Genomic DNA, 20,532 nt, shown 5'->3' on the forward strand with positions numbered 1-20,532 from the left:
CAACATTTTCAATGAGATATAACAAAACATATCAAACAAGTATTGCCAATTAATCAATCAATCCAAACAGTTGACAAAATCATTATTCAGAAACAATTTCAAACTTCAGTCTTCCTGCTGATGGGGCCAACACATGCCAGTCTACCGAACACAATAAACATTTCAAACATCACATACACTCACGATCATGGCCAAGGTCCCCATCACTTCAAGTAAAATCTCTGACTTGTGATTTTCTGCCCTAGGTGATATACAAAAAACCCTGTCAAATACAACTCCTCTGTACACTGAAGGCAGGCAAGACAACTAGCACCTGCATGGTCACAGTGCTTGGACTGGTATACATGGTATAAGGGGCACCTGTAGAGTGTGCTTGTACTTGTATAGGGGGCACCTGTAGAGTGTGCTTGTACTGGTATAGGGGGCACCTGTAGAGTGTGCTTGTACTGGTAGTGGTATAGGGGGCACCTGTAGAGTGTGCTTGTACTTGTATAGGGGGCACCTGTAGAGTGTGCTTGTACTGGTATAGGGGGCACCTGTAGAGTGTGCTTGTACTGGTATAGGTGGCACCTGTAGAGTGTGCTTGAACTGGTATAGGGGGCACCTGTAGAGTGTGCTTGTACTGGTATAGGGGGCACCTGTAGAGTGTGCTTGTACTTGTATAGGGGGCACCTGTAGAGTGTGCTTGTACTGGTATAGGGGGCACCTGTAGAGTGTGCTTGTACTTGTATAGGGGGCACCTGTAGAGTGTGCTTGTACTGGTATAGGGGGCACCTGTAGAGTGTGCTTGCACTTGTATAGGGGGCACCTGTAGAGTGTGCTTGTACTTGTATAGGGGGCACCTGTAGAGTGTGCTTGTACTGGTATAGGGGGCACCTGTAGAGTGTGCTTGTACTTGTATAGGGGGCACCTGTAGAGTGTGCTTGTACTGGTATAGGGGGCACCTGTAGAGTGTGCTTGTACTTGTATAGGGGGCACCTGTAGAGTGTGCTTGTACTGGTATAGGGGGCACCTGTAGAGTGTGCTTGTACTGGTATAGGGGGCACCTGTAGAGTGTGCTTGTACTGGTATAGGGGGCACCTGTAGAGTGTGCTTGTACTTGTATAGGGGGCACCTGTAGAGTGTGCTTGTACTGGTATAGGGGGCACCTGCATGATGTGCTTGGACTGGTATAGGGGGCACCTGTAGAGTGTGCTTGTACTTGTATAGGGGGTACCTGCATGATGTGCTTGTACTGGTATAGGGGGTACCTGTAGAGTGTGCTTGTACTTGTATAGGGGGCACCTGCATGATGTGCTTGGACTGGTATAGGGGGCACCTGTAGAGTGTGCTTGTACTTGTATAGGGGGCACCTGTAGAGTGTGCTTGTACTGGTATAGGGGGCACCTGTAGAGTGTGCTTGTACTGATATAAGGGGCACCTGTAGAGTGTGCTTGTACTTGTATAGGGGGTACCTGCATGATGTGCTTGTACTGGTATAGGGGGTACCTGTAGAGTGTGCTTGTACTTGTATAGGGGGCACCTGTAGAGTGTGCTTGTACTTGTATAGGGGGCACCTGCATGATGTGCTTGTACTGGTATAAGGGGCACCTGTAGAGTGTGCTTGTACTGGTATAGGGGGTACCTGCATGATGTGCTTGTACTGGTATAGGGGGCACCTGTAGAGTGTGCTTGTACTGGTATAGGGGGTACCTGCATGATGTGCTTGTACTGGTATAGGGGGTACCTGCATGATGTGCTTGTACTGGTATAAGGGGCACCTGTAGAGTGTGCTTGTACTTGTATAGGGGGCACCTGTAGAGTGTGCTTGTACTTGTATAGGGGGTACCTGCATGATGTGCTTGTACTTGTATAGGGGGCACCTGCATGATGTGCTTGTACTGATATAGGGGGCACCTGCATGATGTGCTTGTACTGGTATAGGGGGCACCTGTAGAGTGTGCTTGTACTTGTATAGGGGGCACCTGTAGAGTGTGCTTGTACTTGTATAGGGGGTACCTGCATGATGTGCTTGTACTTGTATAGGGGGCACCTGCATGATGTGCTTGTACTGATATAGGGGGCACCTGCATGATGTGCTTGTACTGGTATAGGGGGCACCTGTAGAGTGTGCTTGTACTTGTATAGGGGGCACCTGTAGAGTGTGCTTGTACTGGTATAGGGGGCACCTGCATGATGTGCTGGTACTGATATAGGGGGCACCTGCATGATGTGCTTGTACTGATATAAGGGGCACCTGTAGAGTGTGCTTGTACTTGTATAGGGGGCACCTGTAGAGTGTGCTTGTACTTGTATAGGGGGTACCTGCATGATGTGCTTGTACTTGTATAGGGGGCACCTGCATGATGTGCTTGTACTGATATAGGGGGCACCTGCATGATGTGCTTGTACTGGTATAGGGGGCACCTGTAGAGTGTGCTTGTACTTGTATAGGGGGCACCTGTAGAGTGTGCTTGTACTTGTATAGGGGGTACCTGCATGATGTGCTTGTACTTGTATAGGGGGCACCTGCATGATGTGCTTGTACTGATATAGGGGGCACCTGCATGATGTGCTTGTACTGGTATAGGGGGCACCTGTAGAGTGTGCTTGTACTTGTATAGGGGGCACCTGTAGAGTGTGCTTGTACTGGTATAGGGGGCACCTGCATGATGTGCTTGTACTGATATAAGGGGCACCTGTAGAGTGTGCTTGTACTTGTATAGGGGGCACCTGTAGAGTGTGCTTGTACTTGTATAGGGGGTACCTGCATGATGTGCTTGTACTTGTATAGGGGGCACCTGTAGAGTGTGCTTGTACTTGTATAGGGGGCACCTGTAGAGTGTGCTTGTACTGGTATAGGGGGCACCTGCATGATGTGCTTGGACTGGTATAGGGGGCACCTGTAGAGTGTGCTTGTACTTGTATAGGGGGTACCTGCATGATGTGCTTGTACTGGTATAGGGGGCACCTGTAGAGTGTGCTTGTACTTGTATAGGGGGCACCTGTAGAGTGTGCTTGTACTGATATAGGGGGCACCTGCATGATGTGCTTGTACTGGTATAGGGGGCACCTGTAGAGTGTGCTTGTACTTGTATAGGGGGCACCTGTAGAGTGTGCTTGTACTTGTGTAGGGGGTACCTGCATGATGTGCTTGTACTTGTATAGGGGGCACCTGCATGATGTGCTTGTACTGATATAGGGGGCACCTGCATGATGTGCTTGTACTGGTATAGGGGGCACCTGTAGAGTGTGCTTGTACTTGTATAGGGGGCACCTGTAGAGTGTGCTTGTACTGGTATAGGGGGCACCTGCATGATGTGCTGGTACTGATATAGGGGGCACCTGCATGATGTGCTTGTACTGATATAAGGGGCACCTGTAGAGTGTGCTTGTACTTGTATAGGGGGTACCTGCATGATGTGCTTGTACTGATATAGGGGGCACCTGCATGATGTGCTTGTACTGATATAGGGGGCACCTGCATGATGTGCTTGTACTGGTATAGGGGGCACCTGCATGATGTGCTTGTACTGGTATAGGGGGCACCTGCATGATGTGCTTGTACTGGTATAGGGGGCACCTGCATGATGTGCTTGTACTGATATATAGCCAACAATAGGTCTGAGCTCCATGTAAGGATCTACAATCGTGTTCTCAGAGGCCAATCAAAGGTCTAAAAAATCTAAAATCCACTAAATGAAATTATATATTTTTGAACTTTGATAATAGCAAGCAGAGCTGAGTACACTGACAATGAAAGGACCACTAAACAGCATGCTCTTGGTGAGTGAGTGAGTTTCGTTTAATGCCACTTTGAACAGTATTCCTGTCATGTCACAGCGTGTCAGCTTCCTGTGGGAGGAAAGCCTGCAAGGCTGCAGGTCTCAGACGTTTACCACTTTGGTGAAATCCACAAGCATTGGTATGGTGCTGACAAACGTAGACACATAATCAGAGCGAAACGAGCCTGAGGCTCTCGGTGATGATAGAGAGAATTATATCTGTTTCATATAGTAATATCAACTGCACTGAATACAAACCTGAAATACTGCTATTTAAAAAAAAATTAAAATAATATTTGACAGAAGATTGGCTTTCCCCCACCCTCCCCCGAAAACTTCTCATTTCTGTCCAATCGACAATAACTCACTCCCCCGGTCCGATGACCTTTTCAGCCAGGTTCCAGACAAGTGCCAAGAGTGATGAGTGTGATCATGGTAATAACAAACTTTGGGGGGGGGGGGGGGGACTTTGGAAACTTGCAAGGACAGCAAACTGGTCTGAACAAATTCCCAGCTCTGCTGAAATAACCCAACAAAAAACATTTACCTGATAGCCAGATCGTCATCTGAATACTGCAGTCGGTTGAACACGATGACCTAGAGCCACTTGTCTACCATGTGCTGGTTTTGCATGTGATGTGCTACATAGATTATGTATAGATGTGAAGCTGGCCCCGTACGACCCATCACATTGACATACTTGTCACTGGCGCAGCAACACTAAGGCTTGGGTTTCATCCCTGTCCCTTCTCCAACAAATGCATCACAAATAAACATGGCAACAAAATAAAATATGTGTCATGGTGTCTTGTCTTGTTTTTGTGAATGAAAGTACAAACAGTGTCATGCTTCCTGTTGAAAACAAACAATCCCTGGCTAATCATTGCTGATCTCACATTCTGGAACAGAAACACCTACTGCTTGCTCTTCATGCTCTTAGTAATAAAGATTGTTTACACGCAGGGAATTTCAAACAGCATCTGCTGTTATATGTATTGCTTATTGAAAAGGGACATTGTTAATATTCAATTCACAGAGCTTATAAATAACATGAACAATATATAAGTTTTACTTCCTTTGTCAAATCAGGGATGAAAAGAAAACACTGTGCACTGAAGCATGTTGCTAGACGAACAGATGATCACGGCTTATGCTGGCGCAACAGTCTCGCCTGCCTCCAGAACCTGTTATTATCCATGTTGTAAATATCAATAAATATGCATGAGTTTCTGACAAAACTTACTCCATGCCCCTCAGACATGATAGAATTGAATGGGGAATTGTAACAAGATGCAGTCAAAGCCAAGACATCAAACTGTGTATGAGAAACAAAGTGTAGACATCCAATGTGACCACGGTGATTCTTGGAGTTGAACATACATAAAGCCTCTCTTTCTCTTTAAATATTGCACTTGAGCAGTAGTTTAGGAATTCTAAAGTTTTACAGTATGACAACTTAAGAGGGTCCATATTCACTTGACCAAGACTAATGACATCAAGAAGTACTAGTGACATTTCCTTGTGGATTACTGCTTTATCCAATGAGTGAAATGTAAATCAATGTCGAACATGTCTAATCATGTAGGAATGTAGGTGGAGAGATTATTCCTTTGCTTCAACCTTCAGCATGGGACAGTAGTGACAAACCTAGTATTACAATACACACTGGGACAACAACCCATGTTCAATGTATCCTGGCAATAGTAAGGGACACCACTCTGCACTAGCAGTAGAGGCATCAAGACAACATGGCCGCCTTTAGTCATTTCCTTGAATAATCAATACTGTTGTGAGACCGGTTTCATTATGTTTATAAAAGATTGTCAGAAACTTTCTTACTGTTCTTTTGCCTAAGCAATAGTGATATGATCGCGAGACTTCTGAGACAAAGAATCTAAATAAATATGAGACAAGAGTAACATATTGCTAAAAATTGGAGGGTTTGTTCGTCTGGGATTCAAGACCCTTGTCCAACTTAAGTAATGAGAAAGCATCAATGGTGGCGACTGTCATTGCTGGTATTAACCCAACACCATTTAACATGGGATCGTTTAGCATACGCTTGTCAACACCAGGTAATCATTGGGCCAGTCCTCACCAAGGCCACAGCCCCATTTCCCTGTTCCATGCTGGAGAACAAACGGACCTGCTGATGTCAAACCCTTCCTTGTCCGATGCAGTAGTTGTCAATATAAAGAGTTTAATTTCAATATTTGTTCACCAAAGTGACTTAATTTCATTATTTATTCAACATGTTCAACAGATTTCCAGTAATAATATGAGTCAGAATAAATAATGTCCTTTACAACATAAGCTCTACATATATAACATATACTAGGCTCAAAAAGAAACTACACGTATAAAATCATATGCACTGTTTTTTTCGTGCCTAGTATATATTTTTAATCTCATAAATATTGGGATCATTTAACATGTTTAAAGGTTGGTGTGGTATTATCATGCATACCTAGACTCCAACCATAATAAATACTGTGAGTTTTTTCTGTGACAGACAATGAAAATGAATAATCCAGCAAGCAAACCCTTAAAAACTTAGGTAATGGCTGGGATGAAATGATTCACTGATGTTTGCACCCATCTCACAGAGTCATCTGACACTACCAGGGTTAAACGTCACACTGGCCCGCTAGTCCAGGGCTTGTACAAATTACTTTGGGCTAGTTCAAATTTCCCCATTTCCCTATTGTTTTAAAAATACAGGGGTCGTCTTCCTTTACCTGGGCAATTAAAGCTTTTGAGTTTAGTTCTAACCCTGAATTATACAGAATATACCTACCCATATTAGGAAACATGTAGATTTAACAACAAATTTGTATGTTGCCAGCAGGGCTTGCTCCTTTTAAAAGTTATTGAAACTTTTCCAAACTAAAAAGCCTACAACTAAATGGTGAAGGGTGCGAAGTGGCCATACCTGTGGCTGCATAGCCACCGAGCTGGGCTGTGAAACTTTTAGAACTCCTCATCTCTGAAACGCCTTTTCCTGCACTCTGAGATTAAATCTTGGCTTCCATTTGCCTCATTCCGAGGTGATTTATGAGCAAATAAAGATGCTGTTGTACACAATATTACAAAATGGCTGGTTGTCATTCTACCGAGATGATTGACATATATCTTTCTATGAGTTAACCATTCACAAGACCTCATCTCCCTAAATATTTTCTCATCAAAATTCACGGATAGTGTCTTATTAAAAAAAATAAACATACATGGAGAAGAGGTTTATTTTGGACTAACCAGATGGGCCATCTACTTTACGATTCAGCAAGCCTTTTGTTATTTTAACTGGCCACAGGCCAACGAGCCAGCAGTTAAATCAACCCCTGTGAAACCATGTTCAAATTCTGCCTCAATTCTGAAAACAGCAATTATTGCCAAGTTTTGCAACAGGCCTGATAACTACTCAGAGAGGCATTACCTGACCACCTGTTATTAAAAACGAAATACACAACACCATTACAATGAAACTAAATCAACAAATCCATGTTGGTAACACAACCTTGAGTTAGCAGGGCCACATAATGCAAAAACAGCCCAAGTTTATCATGGAGAAACGTATCGTATTGTGACAGATTGTGATATATACGTCCTGTTAGGGGATCGGGACCCCCATGGGTAATGGGGACCTATTCTGTTCCAGAGACCCCGTGGAGTACATGACAAAGCCCTCCTCTGTGTCAGAGCGTTCTCAAACCAAAGCCCTGCTAACAAAAGCATGGCAACTAGATTAAGTTTTAATTAAAGGAAATCACCAGTCACGGTGTAAGACTGTTTTGTAGACTGCAGGTTGAGCCACATTGTTTTGAGTCGACCAGCCCGAACATGTATTTGGGTATTATTTTCAGTATAAAGTATTTAATTTTTAGTCTCCGTATATATATGGACGGGTAGATGGTGAGACATTCCACAAGGCTTGGCTGTAGTGGTGAAAGTTGCAGATTCACCAGGGAATGTGGCTGAACAGCAAACAGAGGAGAAGAAATGTGAATGTTTTTCACAATCTTAAACATAGAATAAATGGAATGTGAAACCACTACAAACCTCTTGATTGATCAGTGTACGAACTTGAACACTTTTCTTGTGGGGTGAGATATCTACAATATTTGGTAAAACAACAAATACATTGTGTCATTTTGTATAGCACAAACTAATATTTATTTTACAATTATCATTTCATCAGCATTGCCCGAGTTGTTTCTATTGCCCACGTTTCTACCTGATTATCATAAATGAGACAAATGTACATATATCATGCATCATGTGTATATATGCACGGCATGCAACACTTCCCATATTTGCTACACAAAGGGAATTGATGATTAATGTAACTTGATGCATGGACTTTCCATATCATTCAGTGTTCATTGTATCACAATTATTCTTATTGAACAGCCCAAATATCCCTGGCACATCAGTGGTTAGAATAGGTCCCAGCAACCTGTGTCTCACCATGGGGATCCTGGGCTACAATAGGTCCAAGCAACATGTGTGTCTCACCATGGGGATCCTGAGCTAGAATAGGTCCCAGCAACCTGTGTGTGTCTCACCATGGGGATCCTGGGCTAGAATAGGTCCCAGCAACCTGTGTGTGTCTCACCATGGGGATCCTGGGCTAGAATAGGTCCCAGCAACCTGTGTGTCTCACCATGGGGATCCTGTGCCAGAACAGGACTCCGCAACCTGTGTGTGTCTCACCATGGGGATCCTTGGCTAGAATAGGTCCAAGCAACATGTGTGTCTCACCATGGGGATCCTGAGCTACAACAGGTCCAAGCAGCCTGTGTGTATCTCACCATGGGGATCCTGGGCTAGAATAGGTCCCCAGCAACCTGTGTCTCACCATGGGGATCCTTGGCTAGAATAGGTCCCAGCATGTGTGTGTGTCACCATGGGGATCCTGGGCTAGAATAGGTCCAACCAACATGTGTGTCTTACCATGGGGATCCTGAGCTAGAATAGGTCCCAGCAACCTGTGTGTGTCTCACCATGGGGATCCTGGGCTAGAATAGGTTCCCGGCAAAAAATGATTGTCTAAGTAGCGATTCCAAGTTATAACTGGTCTCCAGAAACCTGTGCTTGTTGCCCAAGGTGACTATATCAGTCTATATCACTATATGGATCTGGTGATCAGACTCGGTGACCTGGTTGACAACATGACCGCTCCTCACAACACCAATCACTGAACTTCTGTGTAGATTTTAGGTTAAACGATACAAATAATAATGAAAATTGTTATATTATATATCTTTTTACAGCCAGTACAGCCACTGGCACAACTCACAGCCTTAAACCATGGAAATCAATGGCGACAATCAAGTCTACACAGACAAGTGGATGAGCTGCAACAAACATCATCAGAGTATGACTGAACACACTCCTCCAAACCACATGTAAGAAATGCTCTTTCCTGTCACAAATCCAGGAATTCCAGGAACAGTGTTTTTATCACAAATTTGTTCACTGCCTGCAATTTTCGTTTTGACGTTGATGAATCTGTTTTCATATCTCCAGGGATTTTCCCACCACGGATAATAAACCATGATCAGGGGCAACCCACATGCCAGCATGGTCGGTGTGACCTGCCATGACCTTTCACAAAATGTTGCCCAATTGACATGGTACAGTGAACATTTTATCAGACAGCGTGTCCTAAAGCATGATCAAAATTAGAACAAGGAAGGAAACAAAAAATTGTCATCAGTTGGACTGGTCTTACTCAAGATGTTTACACTCTTTCAAAGCAATATCTAGTTCTTGTTACCATGGTTACAAATATTATATAAATATTGAGTACTAAACATGCTTTTAAGCTTGTCCATGGGCAACTGATGCTGAATTTTGTTTTTGTCCAGCAAGGTGTGTACTGACTCCTAGCCGAGAACTTTACACACTCACTAGGTGGCTTACTCATCGAGGTGTGTACTGACTCCGAGACGAACAGTCCTTGATATTATCCCTTACTGCTAAGCGCCAGGCGGGATAACAACAAGTAACACCTTTTAACATCTCTTGGTATGACACAGCCAGCTCCAAACCAGGAATAGTTGGGTCGAAGACATGCAGTATAACGATAGAAACCAACAGTTTTAGCCCACTAGTATTTATAATGATAACATATAGTAAAACCTTTAAAAGGGCAAATTTCTACTAGTCCTTAGGATACCTTAACTTTTGGGCAGTTCGGCACTTTCTAACGCTGCCAGTGTCGGAACATAATGCATGAAATTCGTCATGGTACCAGGGTCTTCGTAACAGCCGTAACAACATTACTTGGGCCTTATTGATTCACTGATACTAATGTCATTGATACTTTGGTACAGATGATCCTTGAAGTTTGTGAAATCACGATACACTATCAATGGAACTGATGGAGTCTCCTCCCTTACGTAGATAGTAGCATAGTGCCGCTTGTAAGCATGGCGGAACACCATGATGTGGTGGTAAAAGTGGATGCCCCCACTGCATTTCAAATTGTCAGTTTGGGTTTAAAAAGTAATCTAACCTGCTAACAGGAAAAAGATAGTGTCACGCAGTATTTCACAATTTCTAAGTATCTGTTGTGATGTACATGATGTATCATCAGTCTGTATTGTGATACACATCATACATCACAAGCGACCAGGTGATACTCAGCTCTAAGCATCCCCCAATATACAGGCTCCAGCAAACGGTACCAGACCACCAACACAACAGATGAACAACCATGTAGTGAAAGACCAAGGGTCACCACCCGACGTCACATCGTCAGATTGTGAGACAGCATCTTCAAGATCGCTTTGTTACTTCTTACTTACACATCAGTGCGGACACAGTGCATCGATGATTGACGAGCAGACACCGCCTCTGTCACAGGCCACACCGAGGACCAATTCTGACACCATGTCATCGCCGGAACCGTCTTCAGTGGGCAACACAGCACCAGCATTGGCGCCACCAGCAGTGGAGAAGAGTCCTCTTCTCAGACGAGAGCCGTTCCTGTATCTCAACAGCAGATGACAGAGAGAGAGAGTCTGGCGACGCTGTTGGGAACGTTAGACTCATGCGCTGGTCCAAACATCATGGTGTGGGGTGGAATTGGTCTTGCACAGAGGGTCGGTCCTGTGGTCTTCCAGAACATCGGTCCTGGGAGAGGCAATGGTGTCACAGCAGCTCAGTACATTGATCAAGTCTTGGGACCACTCTCACCATACCTCATTTGGCACGTCGCCGCAACCACAAGTCTCAGCATGATAAGGCCTGTGCCCACACTGCGAGAGCAACAAGAGACTTCCTCAAGCAGAATGGCATCAGAACCATGCAGTGGCCTGCCCTCAGTCCCAATTTAAATCCCATTGAGCACCTGTGAGACAAGATTCAAAGACGGCTGAATGACGTCCGGCCAAGGTCGACAACTGCAGCTGAACTGCGTCAGGCGTTCCTCAGAGTGTGGGCTCAAGTGCCTATGGCCTTCATCAACCGCCTCATCCATTCCATGTATCGACATTGCACGGCAGTCATCAATGCACATGGCAGACACACGAGATCCTGACTTGTGATGCCATTTTCTCAGAGACAAGTGTTGTGTTTCACTTTAAGAACATTTGACACTATAACTTCAACCTTGATGATCAGTTTTGCCAAGTTTTATCTTTTTAATATGTCTCAAAGTATGTTTACAGTGTTTGGACAAATAAGGTTTCTCATATATCTATCCATGGTGATGTTTCTTTTGCGGTTCAGTATATACAGTGATCCCTCGCTATTGAGCTCTTCGATAAAGCCCTACCTCGGTTACTACGTGCGATAACGCATGGCTCCCAAAATTTATGTACACTTTTTATACTGAGAGTTTTACAGACATGATTGTATTGTTGTTCGTTGTTCATTTGCACATAACGCTTCTCATTGCATAATCAACTGTTTATCGCTGAATGGAGTTCTAATAATCTGTTTGAAAACATCCGCGGCAAGTCCCGGAAATACGATTGTATATACACATATATTATGTCCATTCAAATGTATCAACAGGCGTGAAATGCCGGTAGTCACAATACAAAACAGCTGAATGAAGTATGATGGTAAAAAAACAACAGTTCCTGTTGTCCAGAAGAATGTACATGCATATTCAGATCTCTTGATCACGTTCTGGGCCATCAAGTATGTACTCACATGCAATCATTCTAATTGGGTACTCATATTCAACATTATAAACTATGAGAAAACATGTTTAATTAATAGGCAACAATGCTGTTTCAAGTGAATACTTATTTGATAATGTTGATATACCCTCAGGAAATATTTAACAAAACATTTTCAAATATTATCATAATAAAAAGGTAAATATCTCCTGTAATTTTTATCACATTTATCATAAAGATAATTATATATATGATAATTTGCTCCTGAATAAATGACATGCAATAATGATGGTGGAGTGAGTGAGTATGGTTTTAAGCCGCTTTTAGCAATATTCCAGCAATATCACGGCGGGGGACACCAGAAATGGGCTTCACACATTGTACCCATGTCGGGAATCAAACCCGGGTCTTCGGCGTGACAAGCAAACGCTATAACCACTAGGCTACCTGACCGCCCCTCAAACACAAGAGACATAACTGTCTTCAGTACTCCATATGTACTACTTACATGTTTATTAAGAATTTCATCAAACTTAAAGACAATACCTTTAATAATCACACACCTCTCAAGCTTCAAACAATTGGTTTGACCAGATTACAGAAAAACAAGGGCCATAACTCTGTCAAATGTGACCAGATACTCCGGATATTGATTCCATGTACATTCTAGTTTCTACAGCATAGACTACCTGCAAAGTGTAATTCAAATATATCCATTAGCTTTCCTCCTATAATGCTAAAGCAGCTTGAGCGGACAGAAAAACGACTGGGATCTATTCCGATAACCCTCGCCCACTTCGTGTGGAGTTTGAGCTCTCATTACAACTTACCACTGATTAGTTGACTTAAAAAAGTATCCCAGGCAAAACAAAGGTGATAGGTCACTACACTTATCATGCTTTTAGTGTATATACACAGATTTCAATTAAATCAAGTTCATGATAGGGCCATGTATGTAACCATGGTTACAGGCAGTAACCAAAATGGTAAGATCATCACACCCAGGTCAAACCAGTGATTATAGTTACCACACAACTTGCTTTCATTTCAATATCTAAAATCAAATCTCTGCTGGCTCAAAAGGAAGAAAAAACTATGATAGCATGGTCCCATATGATTAGCTTTCAGCATTGTTCATTGTGTATATTTACCATGCAATAACAATAAACATGATAAACAGACTGTACTTTGCTGGGAGCTAGCTCTTACCATGCTTAAATATGTGCCACCTACACTTCTCAATAGGGACACGTGAACAGTTAATGTAAATTGGTCTTTGTGAAAATTTGGTTAGGGATCTGTCTTCTTCACTTGACATTGAGAAAGTTCACGGTCAGTATGACTCTAGTCATATCACACACATAATGATTGTCGCTTGAATAACCACAGTAGTCTGAAAACAGTTTTATGTAAGCATGGAGGGGGGGAGGGAATCAAGACTGAATCGGAATTTGATCACTTTAAACTTGAACTTCAGTGAATTGCTGATGAAAGACATAATGGCCGAGTTGATAAAACAAGTTATTCGCAAGTCGGTGCAGTGAGCCTTAGTAAGTCTGTCATGCAGACCCTGAATCAAATATATCCAATACAGCCCATGCAGGTCTATAATGTTTGGCAAGTCTAGATTACTGCAGTATCAGGAAATGAAGAAAGTGTCTGGGCTCCTTTTTATTATCAGGATTATATTTTATAACTATAATTTAACAACTCTTTTTTCTGAAAACTATGTTCATTTCAGAGACTAGATGTAAGTCTACAGTGGGCCCCCACAGGCCGTGTTACACATAATGTTGTGTGTGCTGGTACATGATTCTAAGCATGATAAATCAAACATAGGGGAGTGTCAAAGAATCCTCCATCTAGGGTGGTGAAGGATAGGGGAGGGTGCTGGATCCTGGAACCCCTACGACATGCTAACTCTGTAAATCGAACAGAATGGTTTTAACAAGTCCAGTTACTTTCTTAACCATGTTAACTTTGATCAGTGCTGTACAATGAACATCCAGTGTATTTATGGAGGCCTGAACTGAAGACATGCTCTATATGGTGGCTTATCAAGGATCTGGGTTCAGTTGACTACAATTCTCCATTTCTTTCAACACTCACCTGGAGAGGTAAACACCTGACTCCACACCCCACAATTTGCTGTCCCCGGTATAAGTCATATATCCATCTGATATTGCCAGCTGTTATACAATACACACCAGCATGCCTCAATGGGCAAAATGAATATGATCTTGCAAGGATAATAAGCTAATAAGTACCGTACTTGTTCTAATAAAATGATCGACCTAAATACAGAAACACCAAAACATTGTTCGGCATTTAGATCTTTCCTCAATCACTATGCTCAAAATAACCACCTCTTTCAATGAATTCAGTCGTACATATCTTTTATAAGGCCATATTAAAACGGAGCCTTCTTATAAGAACTGATAACTTTTAAAAATCAGGTAGCCATGACAACCACATACATAATTGTAAATTTCAAAATAAATTTAATATTTACAATACTTATCAAATCTCACACTATGAAATGAGAAACGCTTAGCGTGAGATAGGATAAGTTTAAAAAATTGTAAATTTTACAATATATTGTATATTTATTAGATTCTATACTTATCCTATCTCACCATGCTCACACCATGCATTTCTCATTGCATACTGTGAGATAGGATAAGTTTAATAATTTGAAAATAACTTTATTATCTTATACCAGCTTATATAAAAAGTGTTTCCTTCTTCACTTCATAAAAAGATTTCTTAATTTCAGAAAATATGTATGTATAGAGTTATACTATAATGAACTACCTTGACTTGGAAAAATGAACTCGTCCTGGAATTAGCAGAGTAATTACAGTAGCCAACAGACAAAGAACACATTTCCATGAACTGTCCGAGCCAGGAGATCACGAGATGACAGGAATACACTGTAACAGTCTGCCCATGAAACACTGAATCCACCATGAATACTGGGTCGTCATTAGTCGGAATATCGCAGCCACTGCTCACATTACAACAGAGACAGCCGAGGCCTTAGTTTCAACATCCGTCATGGAACCACATCACGTGTGACTTTGTTCCTGGGATGACTGAAGAATGTCACCAGCATGTCTCCAGAATCTGCTAGAACATGCTCTACGTAATCATCAGCAGGATCTAATTGATCTAACTGTTTCCACTGGACAAGTTCTCTACACACTGACACACGTTACATAACAAAACTTGCTTGTCTTATCACAATAGTATATGTCATTCTTCCAGCCTGTGACTTTAGTCACTTGTCTGAAGCCTAAGTCTAGTAAAATTGTGTCCGGTCTATTAACATGATTAAGCTCAGCTAATAATCCAAATACTCACAGTAACACGGACATCTGATGAAAATGATGTTAAGAGCTATTTTCTGGCTAGTAGACTAAAAGTGCTTGGCATAGACTGTTCTTTATTAAATTCAGCTACCAGAGTGATTCATCCCGGGTGGCTCATCCTTCGTGCCTGGATGATCAACCGTGACCCGTTGATGTTAACACCAATTATTCATGCAACAGGCATGAACAGATTAATGATTTACTCATAGTAAATTATTCGTGCAAGTTTGTGATCGTGATTTGCAATATTTCATTTATTATTAAACATGTTAAATAAATGCATTAAATGCCTGTAGGTGAGGTAAAAATGACTTTGACTTTGAAAATAATAAACTGTTGGCAAGAAACAGAACCACTCTCTATTATCACAAATATGTCGGCCACCATTTTATTATTTTCAAAGTATTCTTTGCCATGTGAATGGTGGTAAATGTTGGCAGCTTACAATCAATCAGATACTGGGTAGATTAAGAGCGTAATGATTTACCCAACTATCACAATTGTTTTGCCCGACAATAGTACTATATTCATAGGAATTATAAAATGCCAACAGTATGGTCAATATTATGCATAACAATTAGGGCTGTGATAAGTCCATATTTACTTCCCGGGGACCAGACCCCCTATCACCAACCCTACCCAGGTGCCCGCAGGCCTCTAGAGTTGGACGATTGGGAACTGCTTTACCAGAGCCCTGGCAAAAACTTCTTAGATAAACATATAAACCGATGTGATCATGAATTCCCTGAAGCTTACTGAAGCTTTATCTTTACTCTAACATACAAACGTCAGAGGGAATGCATGCATAGTCAGAAAGAAATGGAAACTGCTAACACTTGAAGCGTAAAAATGGAGTTTTATTATTATCGTCACTAAATAATATATCACGTGTCTCCAGATAGTCATGTAGGTACCCGGGGCCTACATAGGACCCACCCACCCCGAGTACCAGAGCTACTCATCCCAGCCCTAATAACAATCGATAGTTTCAGTTAATGGTAAAAAAAAATATTACATATCTTACGGGAATTTCAAACCTGCCTCTGGTTGGGGAGCAGGGATCACAACCACTTCAGATTTGTGTTACTTTAGTTTCGCTTGAGAAGCAACAGGGACGAAAATGTCCATCCATAAGATTGTCAGTAATATTTTATGCATTTCTATTACAATTTACATTGATTAAAAATTAAAATAATTATCAAGCCTTAAAGTTGGTTTACAACTATCGCAGTACTATTGCAATAGTGTGGCGCCAGTGATGATCCGGAGTAGAATAGGTCTTCAGCACCCACATTTGCTGTAAAAGCTGACCATGCTTGTCGTAAGAGGCGACCAACGGGGTCGGGCAGTCAGGTTCGCTCACTTGGTTGATGCATGTCATCGTATACCAATTGCGTGGAACGTTGCTCATGATATCAAACACTGGATTGTCTGGTCCAGACTCAATTACTTACAGACTGCTGCCAAAAAGCTGGAATATTGCTGAGTGCAGCGTTACAACAAAAAATAGTGGAAATCATGGAAATAGCCACAATCGTCACCCCTAGCTTCGCTATCACATGATTTGACTTACAGAGAACATGGCATCAGCATTTGACAGAAGCAAAGAGGACAAAGTAATAGCATATATTTGTCGTGTGAAAACACAACCCGGCAACCTGAGTTTGCAAACTTATGTTAACAGTTGCCATTGTGAATTCACCACAAGGTATGTCAAATGTTCATTAACATTTTCAAATCGTTCAACCATTTAATAAATCAACTCTACATAAACACACACTAATCTTATGAGTAACCATGGTAACACACAGCTTATTACTCAGATGCTTTTTTATATTCCAGCCACTGCAGCAATCATGAATTCTGAACAGATACTGTTGTATATGGTGTCGTTACCTTTATCCCAAGTCTACACTGTTGCTAATGTCAACCTTATCATATTGCTACTTGTGTGAGAGTATTAAAACCTATTGTGTTGTATATCAATATTCTATAACCATAAGCTTTAACTTGTCCTTAGCATAATTTCCACAATCTCGGGCTAGTTGTACAATGTGAAGTGGTACATGTGTAGGGGTACATGTGTAGTGGTACATGCATAATGGTACATGTGTAGGGGTATGTGTGTAATGGTACATGCATAATGGTACATGTGTAGTGGTACATGTGTAGTGGTACATGTGTACTGGTACATGTGTAGAGGTACATGTGTACTGGTACATGTGTAGGGGTACATGTGTAGTGGTACATGTGTAGTGGTACATATGTAGAGGTACATGTGTAGTGGTTCATGTGTAGTGGTACATGTGTAGTGGTACATGTGTAGGGGTACATGTGTAGGGGTACATGTGTAGTGGTACATGTGTACTGGTACATGTGTAGTGGTACATGTGTAGAGGTACATGTGTAGGGGTACATGTGTAGGGGTACATGTGTAGTGGTACATGTGTAGAGGTACATGTGTAGGGGTACATGTGTAGTGGTACATGTGTAGTGGTTCATGTGTAGTGGTACATGTGTAGTGGTACATGTGTTGAGGTACATGTATAGGGGTACATGTGTAGTGGTTCATGTGTAGTGGTACATGTGTAGTGGTACATGTGTTGAGGTACATGTGTAATGGTACATGCGTAGAGGTACATGTCAAGTGGTACATGTGTAGTGGTACATGTATAGGGGTACATGTGTAGTGGTACATGCGTAGAGGTACATGTCAAGTGGTACATGTCAAGTGGTACATGTGTAGTGGTACATGTGTAGTGGTACATGCGTAGAGGTACATGTCAAGTGGTACATGTGTAGGGGTACATGTATAGTGGTACATGTGTAGAGGTACATGCGTAGTGGTACATGTGTACTGGTACATGTGTAGAGGTACATGTGTAGTGGTACATGTGTAGTGGTACATGTGTAGGGGTACATGTGTAGGGGTACATGTGTAGAGGTACATGTGTAGAGGTACATGTGTAGGGGTACATGTGTAGGGGTACATGTGTAGGGGTACATGTGTAGAGGTACATGTGTAGAGGTACATGTGTAGGGGTACATGTGTAGGGGTACATGTGTAGTGGTACATGTATAGTGGTACATGTGTAGGGGTACATGTGTAGGGGTACATGTGTAGGGGTACATGTATAGTGGTACATGTGTAGGGGTACATGTGTAGGGGTACATGTGTAGAGGTACATGTGTAGAGGTACATGTGTAGGGGTACATGTGTAGGGGTACATGTGTAGTGGTACATGTATAGTGGTACATGTGTAGGGGTACATGTGTAGGGGTACATGTGTAGGGGTACATGTATAGTGGTACATGTGTAGGGGTACATGTGTAGGGGTACATGTGTAGGGGTACATGTGTAGAGGTACATGTGTAGAGGTACATGTGTAGGGGTACATGTGTAGGGGTACATGTGTAGAGGTACATGTGTAGAGGTACATGTGTAGGGGTACATGTGTAGGGGTACATGTGTAGGGGTACATGTGTAGAGGTACATGTGTAGAGGTACATGTCAAGTGGTACATGTGTAGTGGTACATGTATAGGGGTACATGTATAGGGGTACATGCGTAGTGGTACAAGTATAATGGTACAGTACAGCACATCACAACCCAGCTATTAGGAATATCATATCCCGATGAATCGCATTGTTAGTACCAATGCGGGATAAACTGTCCTATCCTACAGCCATCAGTATTTAGGTTTATGTGCCGAAAACCTGAAATTTGAAATATCAAACATGGTGACAACAATGGACTGATTAAAATGCCATTCAAGTGATATGCAACGCATTGTCTAGACCTACGATCACTGAAAACATTGCAGCATACCACACTCCCACCTCACCATTGGTAAAGGTATTATACTATAGACAACTATATGCACCATCAGGTTGTGACATCAGCATGCTGCAACATTTGTACACGTCACAACATAGTAGTATCATAATGACACAGCAACGATATGCACATATTTGCTGGTTTATCATGTTTCCAAGAATATACACAGTGCATTAACAAATAATTAACAGTGCTAGAATTAAGATGGGGCTGATAGTATTTGAATCGAGGAACCCCATAAATCTCTAATGTTTAACAAATAAGACAAGGAAAAGGACACCTTGATTTTTATACATTTTGAAGACTGATTAGAGATAAAGTATATCTGGCTGTTCACACAAAGGTTTATCCCATACACACTTCCACACTTGCTGACATTCTCCTTGGGTCTTCTACATTGACTGTTAATAAGGACAATTACCACTGCATCCCTCATTGTCCGTAATTACAACTCACTGCTTTGTCTGTATTTCATCCAAGACAATTATTGACCTCCATTTTGTGTTCAGTTATGTCTGTGCCATAAGAATTTGAATCTACTGACCCGAACGTGACTCCAAGCATCATTTTCAGTAGTTCTTAGTGTTATCATGTGGACCATTTTCAGCTGAGCAACTTTTCACCACACAGAATTTTACAAGACATGGACTTCAGACAAGTTGCTCACTGTCAGCTTACATTAGATGAAAAAGAATACCATCACGGATCACACTGACCATGCTGAATAACTGTCCAAATCATGTCTGGGTCAATGATCAAAACTGTCTGTAACTTAGCAACTGGTTCGAAGCCCATGTCTAGTTAAATTCAGATGAGTCTAGCAAGCTAATAAAAGACCACATGACAACACTAAAACATACATGAAGATGATGTATAGAGCCAAGTTCAGGCTGGTAGACTTAAAGTTTTTCGCAAAACGTTGTGGCCTTGATCATATTAAGCACTGTCTTGAGTTGAATGAGAGACTAAATTTAACATTTGACTATATGAAGATCATATCTTCATTAACATAAATAAGGACATCGGAATAATTTGTATTTGACACAGGTGCCATTGGACAACGATGAATATTTTAACTGTATTCCCAAACATAATCTGGGGCTGAAATATGCGAGACATGACCTGTTGCAATGTTGTGAAAATCAATACGCAGACAGGGAAATTACTTCCTTGAGTAGTCTCCTGATATGAAACAAAATTCAAACATTGTCTACATACATAATGCTGTCAGGGCTCATTACACAACAGGTTTGTCCGGTTACAAACTTACTCCTCTGTTCTCAATGGCCATACGGAACAGGCATGAGTTAGGCCTGGTGTCTAGCAGGTCTTCCCCTTCCTCACCATGCTCACATTATCCCACCAAAACCATAATTGCCATTTTTGCACTGTACTCACTTATGTCATTTTGACTTGGACAGGAG

At 41.9% G+C, this 20,532-nt stretch overlaps 2 protein-coding genes across 12 annotated transcripts in view; both read right to left on the minus strand.

Moving 5' to 3' along the window:
* LOC124149904 (anion exchange protein 2-like) overlaps positions 1-20,532 on the minus strand; it is a 117,940-nt gene that overhangs the window by 96,697 nt on the left and 711 nt on the right. The window contains exon 1 of one of the 11 annotated variants that reach the window (XM_048381930.1): positions 20,507-20,532. This exon is cut by the window's right edge and continues 97 nt beyond it. The exons of 4 other annotated variants lie outside the window; for them this stretch is intronic. The gene's annotated coding sequence lies outside the window, so the exon portion shown is untranslated. Of the gene's footprint in view, positions 1-4,311; positions 4,706-7,408; positions 7,420-14,008; positions 14,131-14,713; positions 14,895-15,262; positions 15,286-20,378; positions 20,482-20,506 lie in introns of those variants that run through there. 6 more of the 11 variants (XM_048381932.1, XM_048381933.1, XM_048381931.1 and 3 more) reach the window with 6 other exon arrangements.
* On the minus strand, positions 266-3,160 carry LOC125372396 (proline-rich extensin-like protein EPR1). Its single transcript, XM_048382297.1, has one exon. The coding sequence runs from the start codon at positions 3,158-3,160 to the stop codon at positions 266-268; it is 2,895 nt and encodes a 964-aa protein (XP_048238254.1).

The sequence above is a fragment of the Haliotis rufescens genome, unplaced genomic scaffold (assembly GCF_023055435.1).
Source record: "Haliotis rufescens isolate VD_foot unplaced genomic scaffold, xgHalRufe1.0.p SCAF_4, whole genome shotgun sequence".
Classification (NCBI taxonomy): domain Eukaryota; kingdom Metazoa; phylum Mollusca; class Gastropoda; order Lepetellida; family Haliotidae; genus Haliotis; species Haliotis rufescens.